At 39.1% G+C, this 21,651-nt stretch overlaps 1 protein-coding gene across 1 annotated transcript; it reads left to right on the top strand.

Moving 5' to 3' along the window:
* The first annotated feature begins 12,260 nt into the window (after positions 1-12,260).
* LOC145625109 (protein FAR1-RELATED SEQUENCE 8-like) lies at positions 12,261-14,641 on the top strand. The gene is made up of 7 exons (XM_081678191.1): positions 12,261-12,517; positions 12,655-12,831; positions 12,989-13,034; positions 13,108-13,438; positions 13,491-14,134; positions 14,214-14,246; positions 14,489-14,641. The coding sequence occupies exons 1-7, from the start codon at positions 12,261-12,263 to the stop codon at positions 14,639-14,641; spliced, it is 1,641 nt and encodes a 546-aa protein (XP_081534317.1).
* The last annotated feature ends 7,010 nt before the right edge of the window (positions 14,642-21,651 follow it).

Raw genomic sequence — 21,651 nt, 5'->3', positions numbered from 1 at the left:
TTATCCAAATTTTATATGGCTGGATAGCCCTTGAAATTATCTTTCCAATGATATATTATAATATCAATTCCGAGCTATAACGGAAAAGATATGAATAACATGTCAAACTCTATCTAAAACTTACACCGTCCCACTATTTCAGCCATATCTTTTATTCTATAAAATATTTTAATCTGACTCCATTTGGGTTAGAAAGTAGACTTCAATATATTTCCAAAGATATCTTATTTATCTTATTCCGATTTTTGGATCAAAAGATATGACAAAAACAAAAACCGCAAAAACGGTTGTCTATCGCAAGAGTTTTAATCCGATTCGAACTCGATCTTTTCTTGATTCTTCGACCCCTCTTTTTTCTCTATAAATAGAGCTCATATCTTCCATTTTTCAATCATTAACAAGCTTGATCATCATATCATTCTCTTCTCCCTCTTTAGCCTAAACACTAGCCTCCCTATTCTTCCAAAATACTTCCCTTAAGCACTCCAAGGAGTTCATACTTAACCCAAAGTTCTATACATAAACCAAGGCGTGAAAGGTATAATTAACTGAGGGTTTGGACCAAATCAACTCTACTTTAATTTAATTTTCACTTGATTTATATTTTTATTGAAGTTACTAACAGTTTATTCATGATGTAGCAATTTAAAGGAACGCGCAGAATGTGAGTAATTAATTAATTTAATTGCTCTTATTTTATTTTAATATTGCTAGTATCATGATTAGGGTTATTTTATATTTGATTTGACTAACGCTATTATTGTTAAATTGCTTCCAATATTAATGTTTATTCTATTGTTATTATGATCACCATATTGCATATTAAAAGGAATATGTAATTGAAAATCACGCCTAATAAGATAATTTGGACAACCGGTTTAGGTTCCTTTTAATCTTGTTGTTAATTGAAATGATCACAAATATTTTATAATTATGTGTTGCATTAATATTCAACCAATTTAGCATAATAATAGTTTGGAGCAAATTGAATATTTTGTTTGTATGCCTTTGAGATCGCAGGAATCACTTTTCAGTATAAGAATCGAGTAGAGGCCAATACGGGCGAATGTGACTCCATGACTCACTTCGTACCATCATCCCCGATCCTCCTTTCGTGGTTCCGAACCATATGGAGTTAGTAATCTCATGGATTATGAATGGGGTGTAACCTTCACGGGTCAATCGTTGTTGCCTTCGTTGTCCCTTTATCGTGGTTGCCTTTTATGATCCGTGAACGGTTTACAAGTTCCTTAAAAACTTGTTGGCGGCTCCCTACTTTATTTGTCCCTAATCATAATGTCAATTCCCACTTCCTATGAGTGCCAAGCATATTCACAACATGCTTTAACGTAGGCGCACTTCGAGCGACGCCTACACTACTCCTGCTGTTGTTTTGGATCAGATTAGGGGTTTTCCGCGAGGTACGTCATGCGGTAGAGACGACTTGCGTGCTCAACACCTTATGGATTGTTTAAGTGGTGTTGCAGTTGATATTTCAGATGAGTTGGTGGCCTCTATTACGCAGGTGGTTAATCTTTTTCTCGCTGGGAAATGTCCTGCTGAGTTGGGAGGATATATTGCTAGTGCTCCTCTTACACCTCTTGTTAAGCCTGGTGGTGGTATTCGGCCTATTGCGGTGGGTACCGTTTGGAGGCGTTTGGTTTCAAAGGTTGGGGCTGCTTTAATAGGTCCGCGTCTGGGAAGCTATCTAGGAGGTCTTCAGTTTGGTGTTGGGGTGCCGGCAGGTGGTGAGGCTATTCTTCATGCTGTTAATCGATTGGTTGAGGCTCGTGGTAGTGATGTTGGCCTTTCTATGTTGCTGGTGGATTTCCGGAATGCATTTAATTTGGTAAACCGTTCGGCTATGTTGCGTGAGGTTCGTCTCCGTTGTCCAGCTCTCTCGCGATGGGTTGAATTCTGTTACTCTACTCCAGCCAGGCTGTTTTACGGGGAGCATACCTTATGGTCATGTTAGGGGGTGCAGCAGGGAGATCCTCTAGGCCCTTTGCTTTTTGCTTTAGTTCTTCATCCGTTGGTGTGCCAAATCAGGGATTCTTTTGATTTATGTTTTCAGGCTTGGTATATAGATGACGGCACTATTATTAGTGACACTATAGTTGTAGGAAAGGTTTTGGAGTTGATTTTGGTGGAGGGACCTCGTCTCGGACTCCATGTCAACGTTGAGAAAATGGAAGTTTTCTAGCCCTCGGAGTACCCTCGTAACCGTCTCGTGGGTGTCTTTCCTCCAGACATTGGTCGTCCTGTCCATGGCGTTAAGTTGCTGGGTGGTCCTGTCAGTGCTGATTCCTCTTTCTGTGGTGAGCTTGTTACGCAGAGAGTGTCGAAGACCATTGGGCTAATGGATGCTGTTGCTAAGCTCGATGATCAGCAATGCGAGTTGTTGCTTCTTCGTGCGTGTACTGGGGTTTCGAAACTGTACTTTGCTATGCGCACTTGTCCTCCTCGTCTTTTTGAAACGGCAGAAGTTTCTTTTGATGTGGCCCTTCGGGCTTCTTTGGAGCGCATTGCAACTGCTTCAGGCCTGGTTTTGGTGATTGGCAATGGCGTCTTGCCACTTTACCTTTTTCTTATGGTGGTTTGGGTGTGTATTCGGCGGGTGATGTTTGGCACTATGCTTTCCTTGCGTCGCGTCTGCAGTGTTCTGGTCTTCAGGCTTTGCTTCTTAGCAATTCTGGTATTTTTGGTCCGGGTCCGGCCTTCAATGGTGCTCTTAGTCTTATTAACAGAACTGTGGAGGCTGACCTAATGAGTAACCCTAGTGAGATCGCTGCCCCCTAACTCATGAAAAAATTGGCAGATATATATTTCACGAAGGTCACTACATCTGCGGATTCCACTTTCTCCTTATCAACGCGTCAGGTTTCCTTATGGAAGTCCCAACAGGGGGATTACTCTTCGGCCTAGTTGCGGACGATCCCGATATCGGGTTTGGGCCAGACTATGAATGGTAAGACTTACCGTAGTGTTCTTTGCTACCGGTTGGGTGTTCCATTGTTCTCCGTTTCAAGACCGTGTTCTGCTTGCTCAAGGTTTTTTGATGGGGATATTTATGGGGATCATGCAATGTCTTGTGCTGGGATTGTGGGTATTAAGCATTGGCACAACATTGTTCGTGACACCCTGGTTGATATATGTTTTCGGTCTGGGATTTCTGCTCGAAAAGAGGTTAACGTTGGGTTGACTAGAGGGAACGACGGGGCTCTTCGACCAGCAGATGTGTTGCTTTATTCCTAGGATAGAGGCCTTGATGTTTGTGTTGACTTGATGGGGTCTTCACCTTTAACGCAATCGGGGTTGTCTGACTTCGTTCCTGGTCGTGTTGTGTCGGCAGCGGCTCAGCGGAAGCGAGACAAGTATGGGGCGCGTTGCAGGGCTATTGGCTATGGTTTTCTTCCTTTCTCCTTTTCTATGTTGGGGGAATTAGAGAAGGATGTTATTGCGTTGCTGAAGCGGGTTCAGGCGTTCGCTAAGACTCAAGATATTGGTGCTCGTGCAACTGCTCACATCTTCAGCGGAATCGGGTTCGCTATAGCTAGAGGGGTGGGGGCCCAGATTGTATCTCGGCTCCCCACCAATTTTTTGTAAATTGATTGACTTTGTAGGTTTTTTTGAAATAATAATAATAATAATAATAATAATAATAATAATAATAATAATAATAATAATAATAATAATAATAATAATAATAATAATAATAATAATAATAATAATAATAATAATAATAATAATAATAATAATAATAATAATAATAATAATAATAATAATAATAATAATAATAATAATAATAATAATAATAATAATCATCATCATGTTAAAGCATAACAATAGCAAGATCCTAGGCATGATACTAACAAGATTAATAACAAACCCTAGCATGTCACTAATCATCAAAGATCAAATATTTAACCCTAACATGATACTAACATGAATATTAGGAAAGAAAATAGGAAGCATCACAGGAATCATAATTATTATATTTGATATTAGAAAGTATATTTGTTACCTTAAACATGATACTAGGAAGATCAAAACTCCCTAACATGACACTAGGAATCATAATAACAACCTAGACATGATTTTTATATCATAATATCAATAAATTAATTAAAAGCACTTACTTGGATGTCTCGTATCTCTTTCTAATAAAAAAAATACACGCGTTAGTAACTTCAAGGAAAATAATAAACAAATAATTAAATTAAATAATTGAAATAGAGATTTGGGACCAAACCCTCAGAAATCAAACCTTTCACGTCTAGGGCGAAGGCAACTTCGAACTTGGCTAGGTGTTTCTAGTGCTAATGTATGAGGAATTGTGTTTGTAAAAGGGTTGGTTTTGAAAGAGAGAGACAGAACCAAGAAATTCTTGATGAGAGTTGATGATTGAAAAAGGAAAAATATGACCTCCATTTATAGAGAAAAAAAAGGGTCGAAGAATAAGAAAAGAATCCGAATTCGAATCGAAATAGAACTCGATGGACAGCAGTTTTTGCAGATTTTGTTTTTATCATATCGTTTGATACAGAAGTCCAAATAATTCATATGATATGTCGTTAGAAAGCTATTGAAATCTACTTTACAACCCAATTAGAATCAGATTAAAATATTTAAGTAGATAAAAAGATATGGACGAAATAGTTGGACGGTGTCAGTCTTGGATAGAGTTTTGTATCTCATTCATATCTTTTTCGTTATAGCTCGGAATTAATATTATAATATATCATTGGGAAGATAATTTCAAGATCTATCCAACAATATAAAATTTGGATAAAGATTATGAGGCACGAAAATAAAATCTGACTGTCTTTGAACATCTTTAAATTCGAATAGAATTAGGATTTAAGAAAAAGGAAAATTTTAAAAAAGGAAAGTTTTTATAAAAGGAAATTTTTTATTTAACTCAAATTCTTTGATCTTATCTTTTCAAAAAAGATAATTAAGATCTTTTAGAAACTTATAGAAGGTTCTAATTAATCCTAATTAGTTTAGGAATAGGATTAAACCTTTGGACCCTCCACATGATCATTGGGTCATAGGTAAAATCCGGTTTGGGCCTAGTTTAGTATTTTGGCCATAACTTCCTCATTACTCATCGAAATTTGGCTTATAATATATCGTTGGAAAGGTCTTTTCAAACCCTATCCAATTGCACTATTATTGTCCCCTAATCATGGACCAAACTAAACTTGAATGCACGTTTTTCAAAAATAAGGTAAGAAAAGAAATATTTTCAAAAACAGAAAGAAGAGGTATTTTAATAAAAACATCCTCATCACTAGAATTTTCACACTTTCGCTTTGTTCGATAATCAAATGACGTGAAAGGTATTTATCACTGGGTTTGGTTTTGGGGAGACACATTTGGGTGTCTATAGGTAGGCGTAGTCTTTTCCTTGGGATGTGGAGTAGGCTGCCTGACTGACTTCCTCTTCGCAACTCTAGGAGATTTTTTAGCCGACTAACTCTTGCTAGAGCCAGCTGTCCACTGGTTGATCAGGTCCTTGATCTCACCCTTGAAACTTATCATGAATTTCATGAGTTCATCTCGGGTTACTGGAGTCTGACCTCTTGAGACCTTTATATTTCCAGGTGATGGTCCAGCAGACTTGCTGGTACCAGATTCATTGTTTACTTGCTCCAGCTTGTCTCTGGAATGGACGTGTTTTTCAATGAGTGACCCATCAGTGGCCACATACGTTTCGATGTCCACATTATGGTCGTCTTCATGGTCTGTAAAGACCTCCCCATCAACCGTAGGACGGTTGGGGTCTGGCGGTGGTACAGACTCTTGAACCATCTTTAAGGTACTCTTCCCACATATGGCGCCATATGTTTTGGGTATTTTTGTCCCTCGGGAGAGTTACAGCTCAAAGACTGGTCCGGTGGCGCCTGTACCTGGAAAACAACGAAGAATCCGGGTGGTTGAAGCTCCACCTCTAACGATCAAGTTAGAACGCATTGGAGAATGTGAAAAGGTGCGGAAAGAAAAGTGAGATCTTCTCGAATTCTAAGATCAGGTGTTTTCTCTAATGTCAAAGAATGTAGGGTATGTTGTAATAAATTGTAGATGTCCCAAAATGGGGGGAATCTCCCTATTTATAGGATCATTAGTAAATGTGCCCCAGATTAGGCCAGTCTGACCTAATTCTAATGGGCTGCGGTGCCGAATTACGGCTTTTTTGAGATTTGGGCCCCGAAGAACGCCTTTTTTCCCAAATTTTTGGAAGACACGTGTCAAATGGAGATTGGTCCAATTTGGACTAATCTAGGTCTAACACGTGTTACCACCTGGTTGGCCCACGTGGCTTGGGTAAAAGTTACCCAAAACAAAGCTAGTGGTCTCTACGAATGACGTTCAAAGGAAAATCACAAAACAAGATCAATCGATAATAAGAGTTTGCAAATCAATGTGTCGTATCAATCAAAACTACTATCAAATCTAGCTTGATAATCAAGGTTAGCTACTCCTTATCAAATCAAACACATGCATAAATTCCATTAACCAATTTGATCATAATATCCATTCAATCAAAGCCCACAAATTAGCAATACCTTATCATTCATACATGCTTCACCATATCCCTAGCAAAGGAACTACTCACTACACATTGTAAAATTGAAAAGAATAACTAAACTTATCATTAATTTCATCATCAACATTTCGATCAAAGTATCAACAATCTTTCAAACAATCTATATAAATTCAACAATATATCAACGATCAAACACAAAACTTGCATTAAAGAGAAAGGAATTCTTAACAAACTTTGATCAATATCTAAACGAATGAAGGTCAAATTGTAGCAATCATCAATTACCAAGTTTCTTTCTCTAAAATCTAAAAAAGTTTCCCAAAATCTTGAGCTTCTCTCTCTAAAACTAGTCTAATTCTCATACAATTCTAATTATATTCTTCATCTCTTCATGTTCTCTCTCTAAAAGGAAGAAAAATCTATAAATATTAAAACTAACAAAGGAGAAGTTAGTTAGACGTCCAAAAAAAACACCAATAGGCACGCCCTCTCATCAATATGCACGGCCGCGAAGAAATGGTTACGGAACTGCGCGGCCGCACCTCACACCTACGCGGTCGCGCCCTTGCCCTGCATGCCCGCGCCACCTTCGTGCACGCACGCGCTGGGTTCAACACCATTTTTTATGCCCACGCAGCTTGAGAGCGCGGCCAAGAAGACTTGGATCAAGCACCCCTTAACATTTGAGATTTAAAGCGAGAGATCGGCTTGCATCTTGAATCTTACAAATCCTGAGAAAAAACCATTAAGCTCCTTGAACATCACCAATCTCCTAAAATCAAAGAAAAGCAAACAAATAAAGGATAAAAGGCAAAATAAACTTAGAAATGCAAGAAAATTGGAAAACAACTAAGGAAAACACAAACTAGAGAAAAAACAAGTAAAACTAAAGAAAAAGAGATAAAAGAGCTATAAAATTGATTAAAAATCCATCCTAAAAGAGGTTAAATGAGTGTCATAAATGGCACTCGTCACTTTTTCATGCTTTGGGTCCTATTTGTCTTTATTTTGATACCATAGGTCCCCGTAAAATTTCTAACTTCTGCTTTCAAAATGCTTGGACTCTAAATCAAGATGTGCTTAGCTTGAACTCCAAAAATTGGTCTCATACTTTTTAGGAACCCATTTTTCTATATAACTTAGAAAATGGCTGGTATTAAGATAGATCTCAAACATTGGAACTTTAAAAAGTATGGTAATATTCAGGCCAATCTCTCTACTAATAGAGATAAATTAAAGAATGTGGAGGACCAACTACACTTGTAACCTACTAATGTTCATATTAAACAAAACTTCATTCATCTAGTTAAATAAAGAGAAAAACTACTCCTTTTTGGGAAAAAAATATTAGGGCAAATTAGCTAGAAAAACTTTTTAACTCAAGGTGATAGGAACACTCATTACTTTCATTACACTATGAAATTTTGTGAAGAAAAGACTCAAAGTTACAAGATGATCATGGAGACAATTGGGTGGAGTCTCCTTGAGAATATCAGTCAATTAATATTAAGAATTCTCTAAAAGATTTAAATATTAAACTAACCATTCTAAACACTTTCATATGCCATGTGTTAAGCCCGTTATTTCCGATTTTGATAATTTTAATCTTACTGGTCCCTTTTTAAATGAAGAGATTAAAACAAGCTTTTTTTTATATGTGCTCCTATAAGGCTCCTGGTTCTGATGGATTTGGACCTAAATTCTTCAAGCACTAGTGCCTATTGTTGAACCTGATGTTTGTAAAGCTATCTGTGGATTTTTTTAAACGGCATTCTACTATGTCAACTTGCGGTATTCTACTATGTCAACTTAATCATACGCTTATAACCCTTTATCCCAAAGGTTGATGACCAACCAAAGCGAATCAATATCGTCCAATTAGTCTTTGTACAACCCTTTATAAAGCCACTTCCAAAAGGTACTTGTTCACCGTATTAAACTATTCCTTAAAAAGATTATTAGACCTTATCAAAATGCTTTTGCACTAGACACCACTATTCAAGACAACATTTTCCAAGTCCAAGAAATATTGAACATTTTTAATGAATCCAAAATAATACAGGTTGGCTGGCTTTGAATATAGATATGGAGAAGACATATAATATAATAGAATGAGATTTTCTATGGGCAACTCTAACTGTGTATGGATTTAGTAATATTTGGAATTGGTAAATACATGCCTGTGTTACTACATTCTCTTATTCATCCAAATTCAACTCAAATTCCAATGGTGTGTTTGGATTCTAAAATTTCATTTGAAATTCCGGAATTGGGACAATTATAGTGTTTGGATGTCCAAGAATTTCAAATGAGGAATTTGCCCAAATTATACAATTACCAAGTAATAACCCATGAAGGTAAGGATTTCAAATGACAAGGTAAACCATGTCATTTGAAATACTCAAATTCAATAATTCAAATGATGCATTTGAAATAAAATCTATCTTCCCAAACACAACCCTAATTTATTTACACCGTCTAGAGGACCTCATCAAGGTGACCCTTTGTCTCCAGTTTTATTCGTCATTTGTATGGAAGTCTTATAAAAGAAAATGTTATCTGAGACCGTTTAAAATATATAGGCACAGTGTTGGTTTTAGGATTTCTCCCTTAACTCCAATTATTCCTTGCCGTTTATTTGCTATTGATATCTTCGTTTTTGTAAAGCATTTACCTCTTTTGCACATATTCTTAATATTTTATCAGAATTCTCAGCTCTCTCTAGTCAACTGATAAACTTTCATAAGTCCTCGATTGTTTTTTCAAAGTTAGTTCCCTTGTCTAAAAAGTGAAATCTAGCAAATATTTTAATATGACCCCCAAATCATTTTTGGAAGATACTTTGGGTTTTATTCGATTCCTCGTCCTTCATTCATAAAGCATAATTTTAAAATTTGATTGTTAAAGTGGAACAAAATATGAACAATTGGCCTGCTAACACAGTCTCTAAAGCCGAAAAAATTGTTTTAATTCAAAGTCATTTAGAGTCAATGTCCTCCTACACTACGTCCACAACTCGTCTTCTAAAATTGACTACAAACAAACAAGGAATTCCTATTGTGGCTTGAGATAAGATTTGTCTACCAAAGGATTATTGTGGCCTTGGCCTTCGTAAGACGGAAGCCATTTATTCTATTTTATTAGCTAAACTAGGTTAGAAAATTATCTCTGATCCGAATAATTTATTGGTTCACTCTGTCACGGTTAATAGTTGTTACATAAAACCTTTTTTGAATATTTCCCGCAGCGCAAAGACTCATGGATATGGAAGAAAATTCTGCAAATAATATCCCTTCTTCTTCGTGGTCTTCGATGGAAAATTGTTAATGGGACAAGTGTTCTTTTTTTGTTAGACGATTAGTGTACCTTCGAGAATCTTATTTCTTTGTTATGTATGGACATCTCTACTATTGTCAACTTGGATACAACTGTGGATCTTTTTATTCATTAATAATAATAAAGAGTGGGATAGTATGCCTCTCTCGCAACTACTTCCTACTCATCTAGTTTATTTATCTTATTAAAGGTATACCCCTTCGTGCTTCATACATTCAAGATGAACCTTCTTAGGGTTTGTCAAATAACGGGAATTTTACTGTTAAATCAGCTACATGACTAGCCCATAACTTTCCTTCCCATACTCAATGGGAGTTTATTTGCTTTAATTTGGAGGTGGATATTTCACCAAAACTTCGTCTTTTTATATGGAAACTTTGAATCAAGCCACGAAACCAAACTTAATACGCACTAGGCATATTTTGAGCTTAGATTAGTGAACAAACTTGGATTCGCTTGGGTAGTTGGTTTTGTTTCGAATACTTAACTATTTGTGCTAGTAAGCAAAGATCGGCTAAAGCTTAACCCAGCAATTTTCTGGGGTTTGTTTACCCAACACAAGCAAAAGCGGGGCCCACATATGTATTTTGACGTATTAAAGTACTCTTGCGGGACCCATCTGCGAAACAAATACGTATTGCCGCGGTTCTCTATACCGTTATAACCATTTTCCCGTTTTCAATTTTCTTTCCCCCTTACTTTCCCCTTTCCAACTAAAGTTCTCCATAAATGTTCTTCAACGAGTTCGTAGTTCTTCGACTAGCGGCGCGCTACGGTATGTTAATCTGGTGGGTTGTCGTCAAATTCCGGTAGGTTTGGTCCGGCATCATCAATTTTCGGTATTAGCGGGCATTTTGGTGAGTAAAACTCATTTGTTTAATTGTATAATTGAAAGAATTTGAACAATTAACTTGCATGTACGATTAAATTAGCTACATTTGAGTAATTGTATAATTGAATTAGCTAAATTTGAGTAATTGTGTTATTAAATTAACTAAACTTGGCTGGATAGATACTGATTTACTGATTCATTATTATCATTACTGATTTTGACATAATTTGGTCTATTTTCTTCGGATTTTGGATATTGAACTGATTTATATTTATTATTTTGGGGTTGACGAATGTGAAATGTGTTGTTCTTGGTTGTCATGATACTTATCAATATGACAATATTTAAGAGCAAAAATGATGATATATAATATAACAAAAATGTAACATGCATGTAATATTCATTGTCATGCTTTGTTTGATCTTATTGGAACAATCGTTTTGGTGGTTGTTGTTTATTTGTGAATGAATCCTTTTGGTACTTGTCCCTAATAAGGAAAGATAGACAGAATGAACATGTTTGTTGGTTGTTGTGGATTTGTGTTTGAACATAAGCATGTTATCTTTTACACTGTGTTCTGAGCATGAGCATGAGCACGAGGTAGAAATGCTTCCCTTAACTGATTTACCTGCTGATCATTAGGTAGGAGCCTACTGCTGTTATATATATATATAACAATGTAATGATAAATGTGAATTTAATTTTTTGGCAGTAAAAAACATGGAATATAGGGAGGAGGAGGAGGGGGAATTAGTTGCGCAAGATGATGTTCCGTTATCAATTGATGACGATGATGAAGAAATGTTGCAGCTTATAAAATATGATGGAGAAGGGGCTGGTGATAGTGGTGACTCAAGGTCTATAGATGAAGCTGAAGGGGAGGTGGATGGAGAGGGGAATGGTGGAGGTGATCTGGTGGATATGAGGTTTTTGAATGTCGACCCTCCTGAAATAGGGATGATATTTGATTCGTGGCAAGAAATAGATGTCTATTTCAATGCTTATGAGAAGCAGCAAGGCTTTGGGGTGGTACGTGGCCAAAGTGCATACAAGCACTTTAAATATGGAAGTAAGATAAAACGGGCAGTGACATGGAAATGCTACTATGCTGGTAAACCTGACACTCGAAGGAAGGTCATCGGTGGTAAGAGAATTGCTAGGGAGTTGGAAGGAGAACCTGTTTCCACTAAAAAATGTGGTTGCGGGGCCATGGTGTATGGTAGCTTGACTTCTAATGGGAAATGGGAGCTGAGGAAAGTGTGCTTAAGTCATAGCCATCTGTTTTCCCCATCAAAGTCAATGCTGGTGACAAAGTATAGGTTAGAAGAGTTGAAGAAGGTACCGTATGTTAGGCGTGCACTCCACTTTGGTAATGATGTTGGGTTGCCTAACGCAGAACTCCATAGGTGGTTGGCTAGTCAGCGGAATGGATATGAAAATGTTGCTTTCACCACAAAGGATTTGAATAACTTGGCTGCGAAGGAGAAGAAATTGAAATTTAAGGATGGAGATGTGAATGCCATGATGAATTAATTTAAAATGATGCAGAAGAACAATAAGAACTTTTACCATGTACATCGGTTGGATGATAATGGAGTTCTTCAGGATGTGTTGTGGGTAGATGCACGTAGTAGGGCTGCGTATGAGGATTTCGGTGATGTTGTTTATTTTGACACCACTTTCCTTATGAATAAGTATGACTTGCCCTTTGCAAATGTTGTTGGTGTTAACCATCACGGGCAAACCATATTGCTTGGATGCGCATTAATCTCCCACGAGGACACTGAAACCTTTAAGTGCGTTCTTATATCAATTTAATTTTCTTCTTCAAATTAACTTTTTAGTGTTTGTTGTTAGCTAATTATGTTATTATGTCATTTATGTGTTTGATTTGTCATATTTTCATATTGTAATTGTTATATTGTTGTTTCAGGTGGGTGTTTTCGACATGGCTTGATGTTGTTGGAGGGGACCCTCCTACGGCTATACTGACTGACCAAGATCCGGCGATGCGCAAAGCATTGAAAGCTGTGATGCCACAAACCAGACGCAGATGGTGTTTGTGGCACATTACAGAAAAATTTGGTGTGAAGTTAGGGAAGTGTAAGGGGTACGTAGATTTAAGGAGGAATTGAAAAATATAATCTATGACAGTTTATCTATGGAGGAGTTTGAATTGAGGTAGAAGGAATTTATTGAGAAGCATAAGTTAGCCAGTAACATGTGGCTTGCTGTTTTATATGATGAGAGGGAAATGTGGATTCCAGCTACAATGAAGCATTTGTTCTGGGCAGGAATGAAGACTACACAGAGGTCAGAAAGCATTCAAAATTTTTTTGATGAGTTCTTCGACAGGAACACTTGACTTTGTGACTTTGCTGAGAAGTATGTGGCTGCTATGGAGAAACGATTGTTGTCAGAGAGGCTAGCAGATGGTAACTCGGCCATGTTCCTACATGGTCTAGTGACTGATTTCAAGTTTGAGGAAACATTTCGGAATGTGTACACTGACTCAAAGTTTATGGAGGTGCAAAGGGAATGCAAGAGGCTCATGTACTGCACTGGTAGTAGCATGCATGAGATATCTCCAGCCTATTTCGAACATTTAATAAAAGACAGAGTATATGTGTGGGTTGAATTTGAGAAGAAGGAGAAGTCGATCAACAAGTGGCGGACTTACCGCGTTTTATACTACAGTGAAGATCAGCGAGTAGAATGTGAGTGCAAGTTGTTTGAATGCTCTGGAATTCTTTGCAGACATTATCTAAGTGCCTGATGTGCCTAGTAGGTACATATTGGATAGATGGCGCAAAGACATTTACCGAAAGCACACGAGAGTTAAAGTTGCTTTCCATGATCCAACAAAAACTCAAGAAGTTGTTCGATATGACAAACTAATGCTGGCATTTGAGCCTTTGTCATGTCTTGCTAGTGACATGGATGAAACTATGCAGATGGTTATTGAGGGCTTGAAAGAGTTGGAGATGAAGGTGAAGGAAAAAACTACACCAGCCATTCCGATAAGTAGTGTTGGTGAGACTGGGAACAGGACTACTCCTCCTAGTGTCAACAAGAATAAATGTGTTGGTCTATCAAGACAAACCCCATCTTCAGTTGCTAGAAGTGTAGTTTATGGTGCTGTTGTGGTGGAAATTCAACCTGAACCAGCCGAACCAAACCCTGTGACTATCAAAGATCCTCATAGCAAGAGGGGTCCAGGTTGTGTGCAGTCTTGTCGGTTCATGACGACAGTTGAGGAAGATAGAAGACAGAAGGAAGAGCGTAGGAAAAAATATGCAGCCAAGAAGGCTCGAGATAAGCGGGCGAGAAAGAAGGCTGCAGCAAAAGAAAACACTGATGAATGTGTAGTAGAAACTCCCCAGTCTCCACATACCTTTACAAACTCCATTCAGGTATTAATATGTTTAGTACCTTTTGATTATCAACACTAAAGTAGGTAGTATCATTAACATAATATGTTATTCCATGCAGGTTAGTGAAGACACCGTAGGGAATGATATTATGGTAAATCTCGGTTACTACTAGTAATTTACACCACCACCAATACACCACCAAACTTTCAATTTTCATGTTACTTTTATGCTTAATTTGTATTTCTTGATTTATTAGTTATGTATCATCTAATAATTATAGGCAATTATAGTTTCCAATACTTGTTTTAGATTTTGTTACTTATTTCTGTTACATATAATGCAGTAAAATAAAATAATGTTTTTTCACATTTTACTGTCAAATTACTATTTTAGGATATGCCTCCCCCGTCCTACGTCCTGCCAAATAAGTTTGTTGGTGGAGATGTTGACAAAGAAGGATATGAAGATGATGTTAGTGCAGATTTAATTTTGCCCCCCATTTTTGAAGATGACTTTATAAGAAGACATGGTCTTGAATGGAGTTGATTAGATGCACTACATTTGGTAATGTTTGTCGGTTTTTGGTTTTGTTCATAAGTTACATTTGGTAATGTGTGCAAATAAAACGATGTTCATTTTGATGGCTTAATCATATGTTACCATAATATGTATGTATGTAATTTGATGTTAAATTTGAAGGGTTAATCATATGTTATTGTAGGCGTCGTTCGAAGTGCGCCTACGCTAAAAGCATGTTGTGAATATGCTTGGCACTCATAGGAAGTGGGAATTGACATTACGATTAGGGACAACGATTAGGGACAAATAAAGTAGGGAGCCGCCAACAAGTTTTTAAGGAACTTGTAAACCGTCCACGGATCATAAAAAGGCAACCACTATAAGGGACAACGATAGGCAACAAAGATTGACCCGTGAAGGTTACACCCCATTCATAATCCATGAGATTACTAACTCCATATGGTTCGGAACCACGAAAGGAGGATCGGGGATGATGGTACGAAGTGAGTCATGGAGTCACATTCGCCCGTATTGGCCTCTACTCGATTCTTATATTGAAAAGCATTCCTGTGATCTCAAAGGCATACAATAAAATACTCAATTTGCTCCAAACTATTATTTAACTAAATTGGTTTAAAATTAATGCACACATAATTCTAAATATTTGGTGATCACTTCAATTAATAATAAGATTAAAAAGGAACCTAAACCGGTTGTCCAAATTATCTTATTAGGCGTGATTTTCAATTACATATTCCCTTTAAACATGCAATATGGTGATCAAAATAAATAATAGAATCAATATCAACATAAAAACCAATTTAATCATAATTCCAACAACATAAAAATCGTTAGAAAAACAATAATAATAAAAAGAGCATGATCCTTACTTTGAATCTGTTTGTTTGCAACTACAAAATAATAAACGAGTTAGTAACTTCAAGAAAATAATAAAGCAATGACTAAATTAAATTAAATAAAATAAAGTTGATTTTGGGGCCAAACCCTCAAACGATTCTACCTTTCACGCCTTGGTTTAAGGACAGAACCTCGAGTAAAATATGGACTCCTTTGAGTGCTTGAAGAAGGAATTTTGAAGTGAAAATGGTAGGCTAGTGTTTAGGTTAATAGCATAAAAGAGAGAAAAATAAGAATAATCGAATTCTGGTCCCCCGTTCATCAGAAATGAGGGGGTATTTATAGGGAAATGTGCTGAGGGAGCACACGGAACCCTAAAATGATAAAAACCCTAAAAATGCATCCCGTGACACGGTCAGACTGTACCGTGACACGGTTAGACTGTACCGTCAGACGGTACAAGTTCCCGTGACACGGTCAGTTTTGGAGTGTCGCGGGAAATTTTTAGAAAACGGAACGGAAAACGCGTTAAGGGTTTACGCGAAAAGGACACGGAACTTCCCGTGTCACGGCAGACCTCCCGTGTCACGGGAAGTCCCACCGTCAGACGGGAAGAGTTCCCGTGACACGGTCAAGCTTGACCGTGACACGGTCAGTTCCAGTCCACTTTTTCGTCTAAATTCATTTTTAACCCTAATTTCTTTCGGCTTTCTGAGTGCCGATTGATAATTACGGGCTTTTTTCTGACTTTTATTATTCGGGCTAAAATAAGAAAATAATAAATAAAAATAACTAAAATATTTGGGCCAAAACTAATAAAATAAAAAAGGTTTGGGCTTAAAATTAATTAACAAATTAAAACTATGCCTTTACCAAACACCAAGACTGATCCATAGACCTTTCAAAAACAAGAATTTAATAAGATACGATTTTTTAAGCACTCTCGGGATTAAATACTAAACCCGACCAATAGTGGCGGTGAAAGGTTATTTATCATCGGGTTTGGTTTTGGGGAGACATTTTTAGGTGTCTACAGAAGCCCCCACTTTGACTGAGTTTGTAGAAACGTCAGTTTCGAAAACGATAGTCAAAGTAGTCGATAAGGACGGAGAATGATTTAAGACGTTCTGCGATCCTAAATCACTCTGTATACGCCGATACCTACAGAAAAATGTTAATTCCACAGATAAAAGAGTAAAGGGACAGAATACATATCTGGCACCAGTGTGTCGGTGACAAACGAGTTTGGTATTTTCCTATATTTGAAGGAATCTACCGAGTGACATTGGTTGAAACGCTTTCCATGCTTGAGGAAAGCCGACTGAAGAGTTTGGTACCTTTCTAAGCCTGAAGAAAGCTACCGGATAATACTTTCCATGCCTGAGGAAAGTCGACAGACGAATTTGGTGTCATTCTATGCTTGAAGAATTCCACCGATAATGCCTTCCATACCTGAGGAAAGCCGACAAAGGAATTTCGTGGTTTTCTATACTTGAAGAAAAATCCACGGATGATGCTTTCCATGCCTGAGGAAAGCCGACGGTTGCTGAAAATTGATAAGTGTATGGTGGTTTGATTATCCCCGAACATGGGCTGTAAATGATTCACAATTTTAAGCCGATTATCCGACCATATTAAATGTTTAAAATGCCGCAAAATAGGCTTTGACGCTTGCCAGGGGTAAAATGGTAATTTTAGTCCCCCTTAAACATCAGTTGGGATTTTCCGCGTAACTGTAGCGAAAAAATAATCACCCAATAAACTCGGAAAGTCAGCCAAACTGGTCAAAAAGCTAAGAATATTCCCTAACCAGGCTCGGATTTGCCGCGCCACGTCAGAAGGTTCCCGTGACACGGTCAGGGATTCCCGTCTGACGGGACTAGTATCCCGTGTCACGGGACACATATTTTCCTTTTTTCTTTTTTTTTTTTATTTTCACTGTTTGAATCAGTCAACAACGGCTCTTTTTTGTCCTTTTCTGCCTTTAAATCCGCGTGCACCATTTTTTCATTTCACATTTCTTCTTGCTTTCACATTTGCTTTCACCATTCACCAATTTAGCTTCTCTCTTTCCAAAAGCTGCCGCGCCACGCCTGGCGTTAACCGCCGGCCGTTCAAAGCTCGCCGTGACACGGTAACGGCGACCGTGACACGGTTAGCCTCTCTCTTTTTTTTTTTTTTGTCCTTTTTTTCTTCACCTTTTTTGCTTTGCTGTGGCTGTTTGGCTACTGCGCTACTGTTGTTTCGTTGCTACTTCTGTTTCTGTTCCTGTGCTGCCGTCCAGTTCGCCGGAGTTCCGTCAGCCTTGAAGGTTTGCCGTGACACGGTTGCTGTTGACCGTGACACGGTTAGTCTTGTCCGTGTCGCGGCAGCTGTGCTGGTGGCCGGAACACATTTTCGATTTTTGGAGTTCGAATTCCATCAATTTCGTTGTAATTTCTCGATCTTATTTTTGACCTCTTACAAACATTCATGTAAGTCCCTTTGATTTTTGCTTTGAATTTGCTTCACATTAACAATTTCATGACAAACCCTAGAAAATCAATTTGGGGTTTTTGATTTTGAAGCTTTATGTTGAAATTCTTGCCATGATTTTATTTGTACATGTATACATGTGTGTTTGTGAGAAATTTGAGACAAAAATTGCATGATTTGATGGAGAATTGAACAAATCACCATTTTTGGGTGCTACTTTGTGAAATAATGTTCATGCTTTGAAATGGTGAATTTTTGTGAAATGATGTGTTGATTCATATTTTGCATATGTACTATATTGTCATGGAGAACATAGTATCATGCGGCTAGGAGAACTGTAGTATTAGTTTGTCGTGGAGAAACTAAATACCATAATTTTGCCAAATTTTAGCCTTGAGGTAAAAATTTAGCATATAATTCAATAACCAACTAAATAACTCAGGAAATGATGCTAAGTTTTTAGATTGCAATTTTAAAATATTTAGGAAATGATGCTAAACATTTATAATTCAATAAAGAACTAAATAACTTAGGAAATGATGCTAAGTATTTAGATTTTTATTTATAAATATGCAACTTGAATTGAATGTTTAGGAAATGATGCTAAACATTTAGATTTTGACAATAGCATGCCTAGACGACGAGACTGCGACCTTTCCACCCGCGGCCGGCGTCGGGCTTTTCGGGAGGACACTCCCACGGTCCCTGAGGAAATGGACGACGACGTCTTGGAGTCCGAGCCTCGGACATCTACGAATAGGAATAGGTGGGTTCCACCTTCATGGACCCCGGACCAGCTGGTTTTCTATCGTGAAAACCACGTCTCTCACCGCGCACTCTCTGGCATAGTCGATGGTATACTACGCCAGCACGGTTCCGGAGCCGGTGATTTGATCCCTCGGCTTCACCAGGTTATTACGAGGGATCCTGCTACGCGCACTTTATGGGAGTCGTCCGGCTTGGTTGATTTTTACTCGGCAGTTGTAGGGTTTCGCAGCCCCCGGGGTTGCGGTACGACGGTCGTTCGCGCATTGTTGGAGTATTTCTGGGATACTACCAACACGTTTCACCTTGCTTGGGGAGAGATGACGGTGACCCCCTTAGACTTCAGCATGATCAGCGGGCTGCGCTTTACTGATCGGGCAGTAGGCCAGATGTCCGATCTATCTTGGGCATCGGCTGAGGTAGCTGATTTGTTGGGTCCGATTGTTCAGCACATCAGGACTCGACCAGTATCTCGAGGTGGTCCTAGGAGTGGACGATCGGAGTCGGCTTCAGTTCTTGCCCGTGGCTTTGATATGGAGGATACGACGGCCGAGCAGCGGGTGCGGATCTTCATCTTGATCCTGATCTCTATGACTCTTTCTCCTGATAGGAGTTCACGCGTGCTCCTCTGCTACCTCCCCTCTTTGGCCAGGATTCCCGAGATAGGATCCTACAGCTGGGCCAGTCTTGGGTACGCGGATCTTCTTCTATCCCTACGTCATGGCTGCCGTCAGCTGAATGATGAGTCTCCTATCACCGTTCACGGCCTGTGGAGAGTCGTAGAGGTGATGATCTTTTCCCTTCTTGTTTCATTTCGGCTTGTTCGGTTCGTGTACTAAGTATCACTTTGTTGCAGATATGGTTCTACGAGTACTTCCCAGGCTTGGCTCCTCGCCGGCGTCGAGGAGCGGTCCACGACTTTCCTGTCGGGGCCAGCTGGCGCGACCGAGGAGAGTCGCGGGTGGAGTCTGTTCCAGCACTTCGCGGGCTACTACGCCGTGGCACCTCTTCTGTTGGCGTAAGGATTAGTTTTGTCACATTCTTTCCTTCTGATATTGTTTCCGTCATTCACGCCTAACTCTTCATGATTTTCAGGTCCCCATCGATGTCCAGTACCGTCCTTGGGCCGGGATGACTGACCTGCCCGAGGCCCTACGTCTTTCAGCGTACCGTACCATCTTGGTTGGTACTGGGCGCTTCGTCTGGTATTTGGGGGAGCGAGTCGTCCGTCATTATAGCGGCGATCGCTTTGTGGTGCCTTCTTCTCCGCCAGAGTCGATGCTGGACTCCCGCTTAATCAGAGGGTTGATCAACAGGGGAGAGCGCTACACTATTCCGTGGCAGGAGCTCGTTCGCATGGAGAGCGACTACGCGCGGGATTTGCTTCCCTCTCTGGCTCCTCCGCCCCGTCTTCCGGAGGTATGATTTCTTTCGAGAATCTTCTTTGCTAGTCTCTGTTTCAAATAGTCAAATAACTTGATTATTTGATCATATTTTCAGACGACCATTCACCCTGTGGGGAGGATTCAGATTCCTCCTCAGTCTGTCCGCTACCCTGGGCCGATCCGTATCACGGAGGATCATATTGCCGACGCGCCGGAGGGTTATAGACAGGCGCAGGAGTCAGTGCCTGAGGTTTTTGAGCCAGTGAGTTTTCTTTGACGCATTATCCACTCCTTTAATGCTGCTTATTACTGATTTTTCTTTGTTTTTATCCTCAGCCTAACCGCCCAGAGGTGATGGGAATCATGAAGCTGGTGGACGCGCTGAAGTATTGCATTATCAAGCTTCGGCGTGGTGCGAGTTGTCGGAGCTCTAGCGACGTCCTTGAGGTATCACTTATTATTTCTACCGTTTGTTTTATTTTGTATCATTGACATCTTTTGATTTTGTGTTTTTTCAGGAGCGACGGAGGTCCCGCTCGCGCTCGAGGCCCAGAGCCTCGGACGAGGAGGAGCTTGGTCGTGGTAGACGATCTCCCGAGGCTCGCCGGCGTTCTCAGCGAGAGCCACAGACTACTCAGCCGTTCCAGGAGGCTCAGTGGCAGCAGGGTCAGTCTTCTCAGCGTCCGTCATTTTCACAGCCTCCAGTTCCTGAGTTTGGGTCTCCTTTGGATCCTGGTTCATTCTCGGCCCCATTATCCGGGATTCCTCCACCAGTGTCGGGTTTGTTCTCGGTTCCGCTGTATGGGACGATGCCTTCGCCGACGATTCCAGTATCTTTGGGCCAGTCTACTCCGTTCTCCGGCTGGACAGGTCCTGCTTTGAGCTTGACTACTACTGGGCCTACGGGGACTAGTAGGGACGCTACTCCCCGTACTCGGATGGTCGAGGGACTCTTTGGTTCGCCGTTCCCATATACCCAGGGCGAACCACCTACCCAGGGCGAACCACCTACCCAGGGTGGAGACGCGACTGATTCTGATTCTTGAGATTTTTGGCCGAGGGTTTGTATTATGACTCTTTGTACATGCTATGATGACACTTGACATATTGTATTACAACTCTTTATACATTATTTACAGTTTATACATCTATTATTACGTGTGTTAGTGTGTGTTTGAGACTCTTTGTGTGTGATTGTGTACTTATTAATGACGCGACGAAGAATATAAGTGGAGTAAAGGAGGGTACCGACCTTCCCCAAAAGAAATAAATAAAGAAAATACTCAAAATAAAATTTCCCCGAAAGAAAAGAAAAGAAATAAAATAAAATGATGAGTAAATAAATATATATTTAAAAAAAATCTTCGTGAAAACAAAACAAATAAAACAAAAATAAAAAGGTGAGAATATTATTAGAAATAAAACTCTCAGAGAAGACTATAAGATAAAAATAAAAAAGGTGAGAATTTTATTAGAAATAAAACTCTCAGAAAAGACTAAAAAAATAAATGTTAAAGATAAGAAAGTATTAAAAAAAATCCGGATAGATACGGA

This window comes from Chenopodium album, chromosome 3 (genome assembly GCF_948465745.1).
Source record: "Chenopodium album chromosome 3, dcCheAlbu1.1, whole genome shotgun sequence".
NCBI classification, from domain to species: Eukaryota; Viridiplantae; Streptophyta; class Magnoliopsida; order Caryophyllales; family Amaranthaceae; genus Chenopodium; species Chenopodium album.
This window is presented reverse-complemented; position numbering and strand designations above follow the sequence as displayed.

What these genes read in the sequence shown, in the direction of transcription:
- LOC145625109 (XM_081678191.1), top strand. Translation starts at nt 12,261, where the DNA reads ATGATGCAGAAGAACAATAAGAACTTTTACCATGTACATCGGTTGGAT. An exon ending in GGAATGAAGACTACACAGAG is followed by an intron (nt 13,035 to 13,107) that starts GTCAGAAAGCAT and finishes TTTGCTGAGAAG; the next exon opens with TATGTGGCTGCTATGGAGAA. An exon ending in TGAAGATCAGCGAGTAGAAT is followed by an intron (nt 13,439 to 13,490) that starts GTGAGTGCAAGT and finishes ACATTATCTAAG; the next exon opens with TGCCTGATGTGCCTAGTAGG.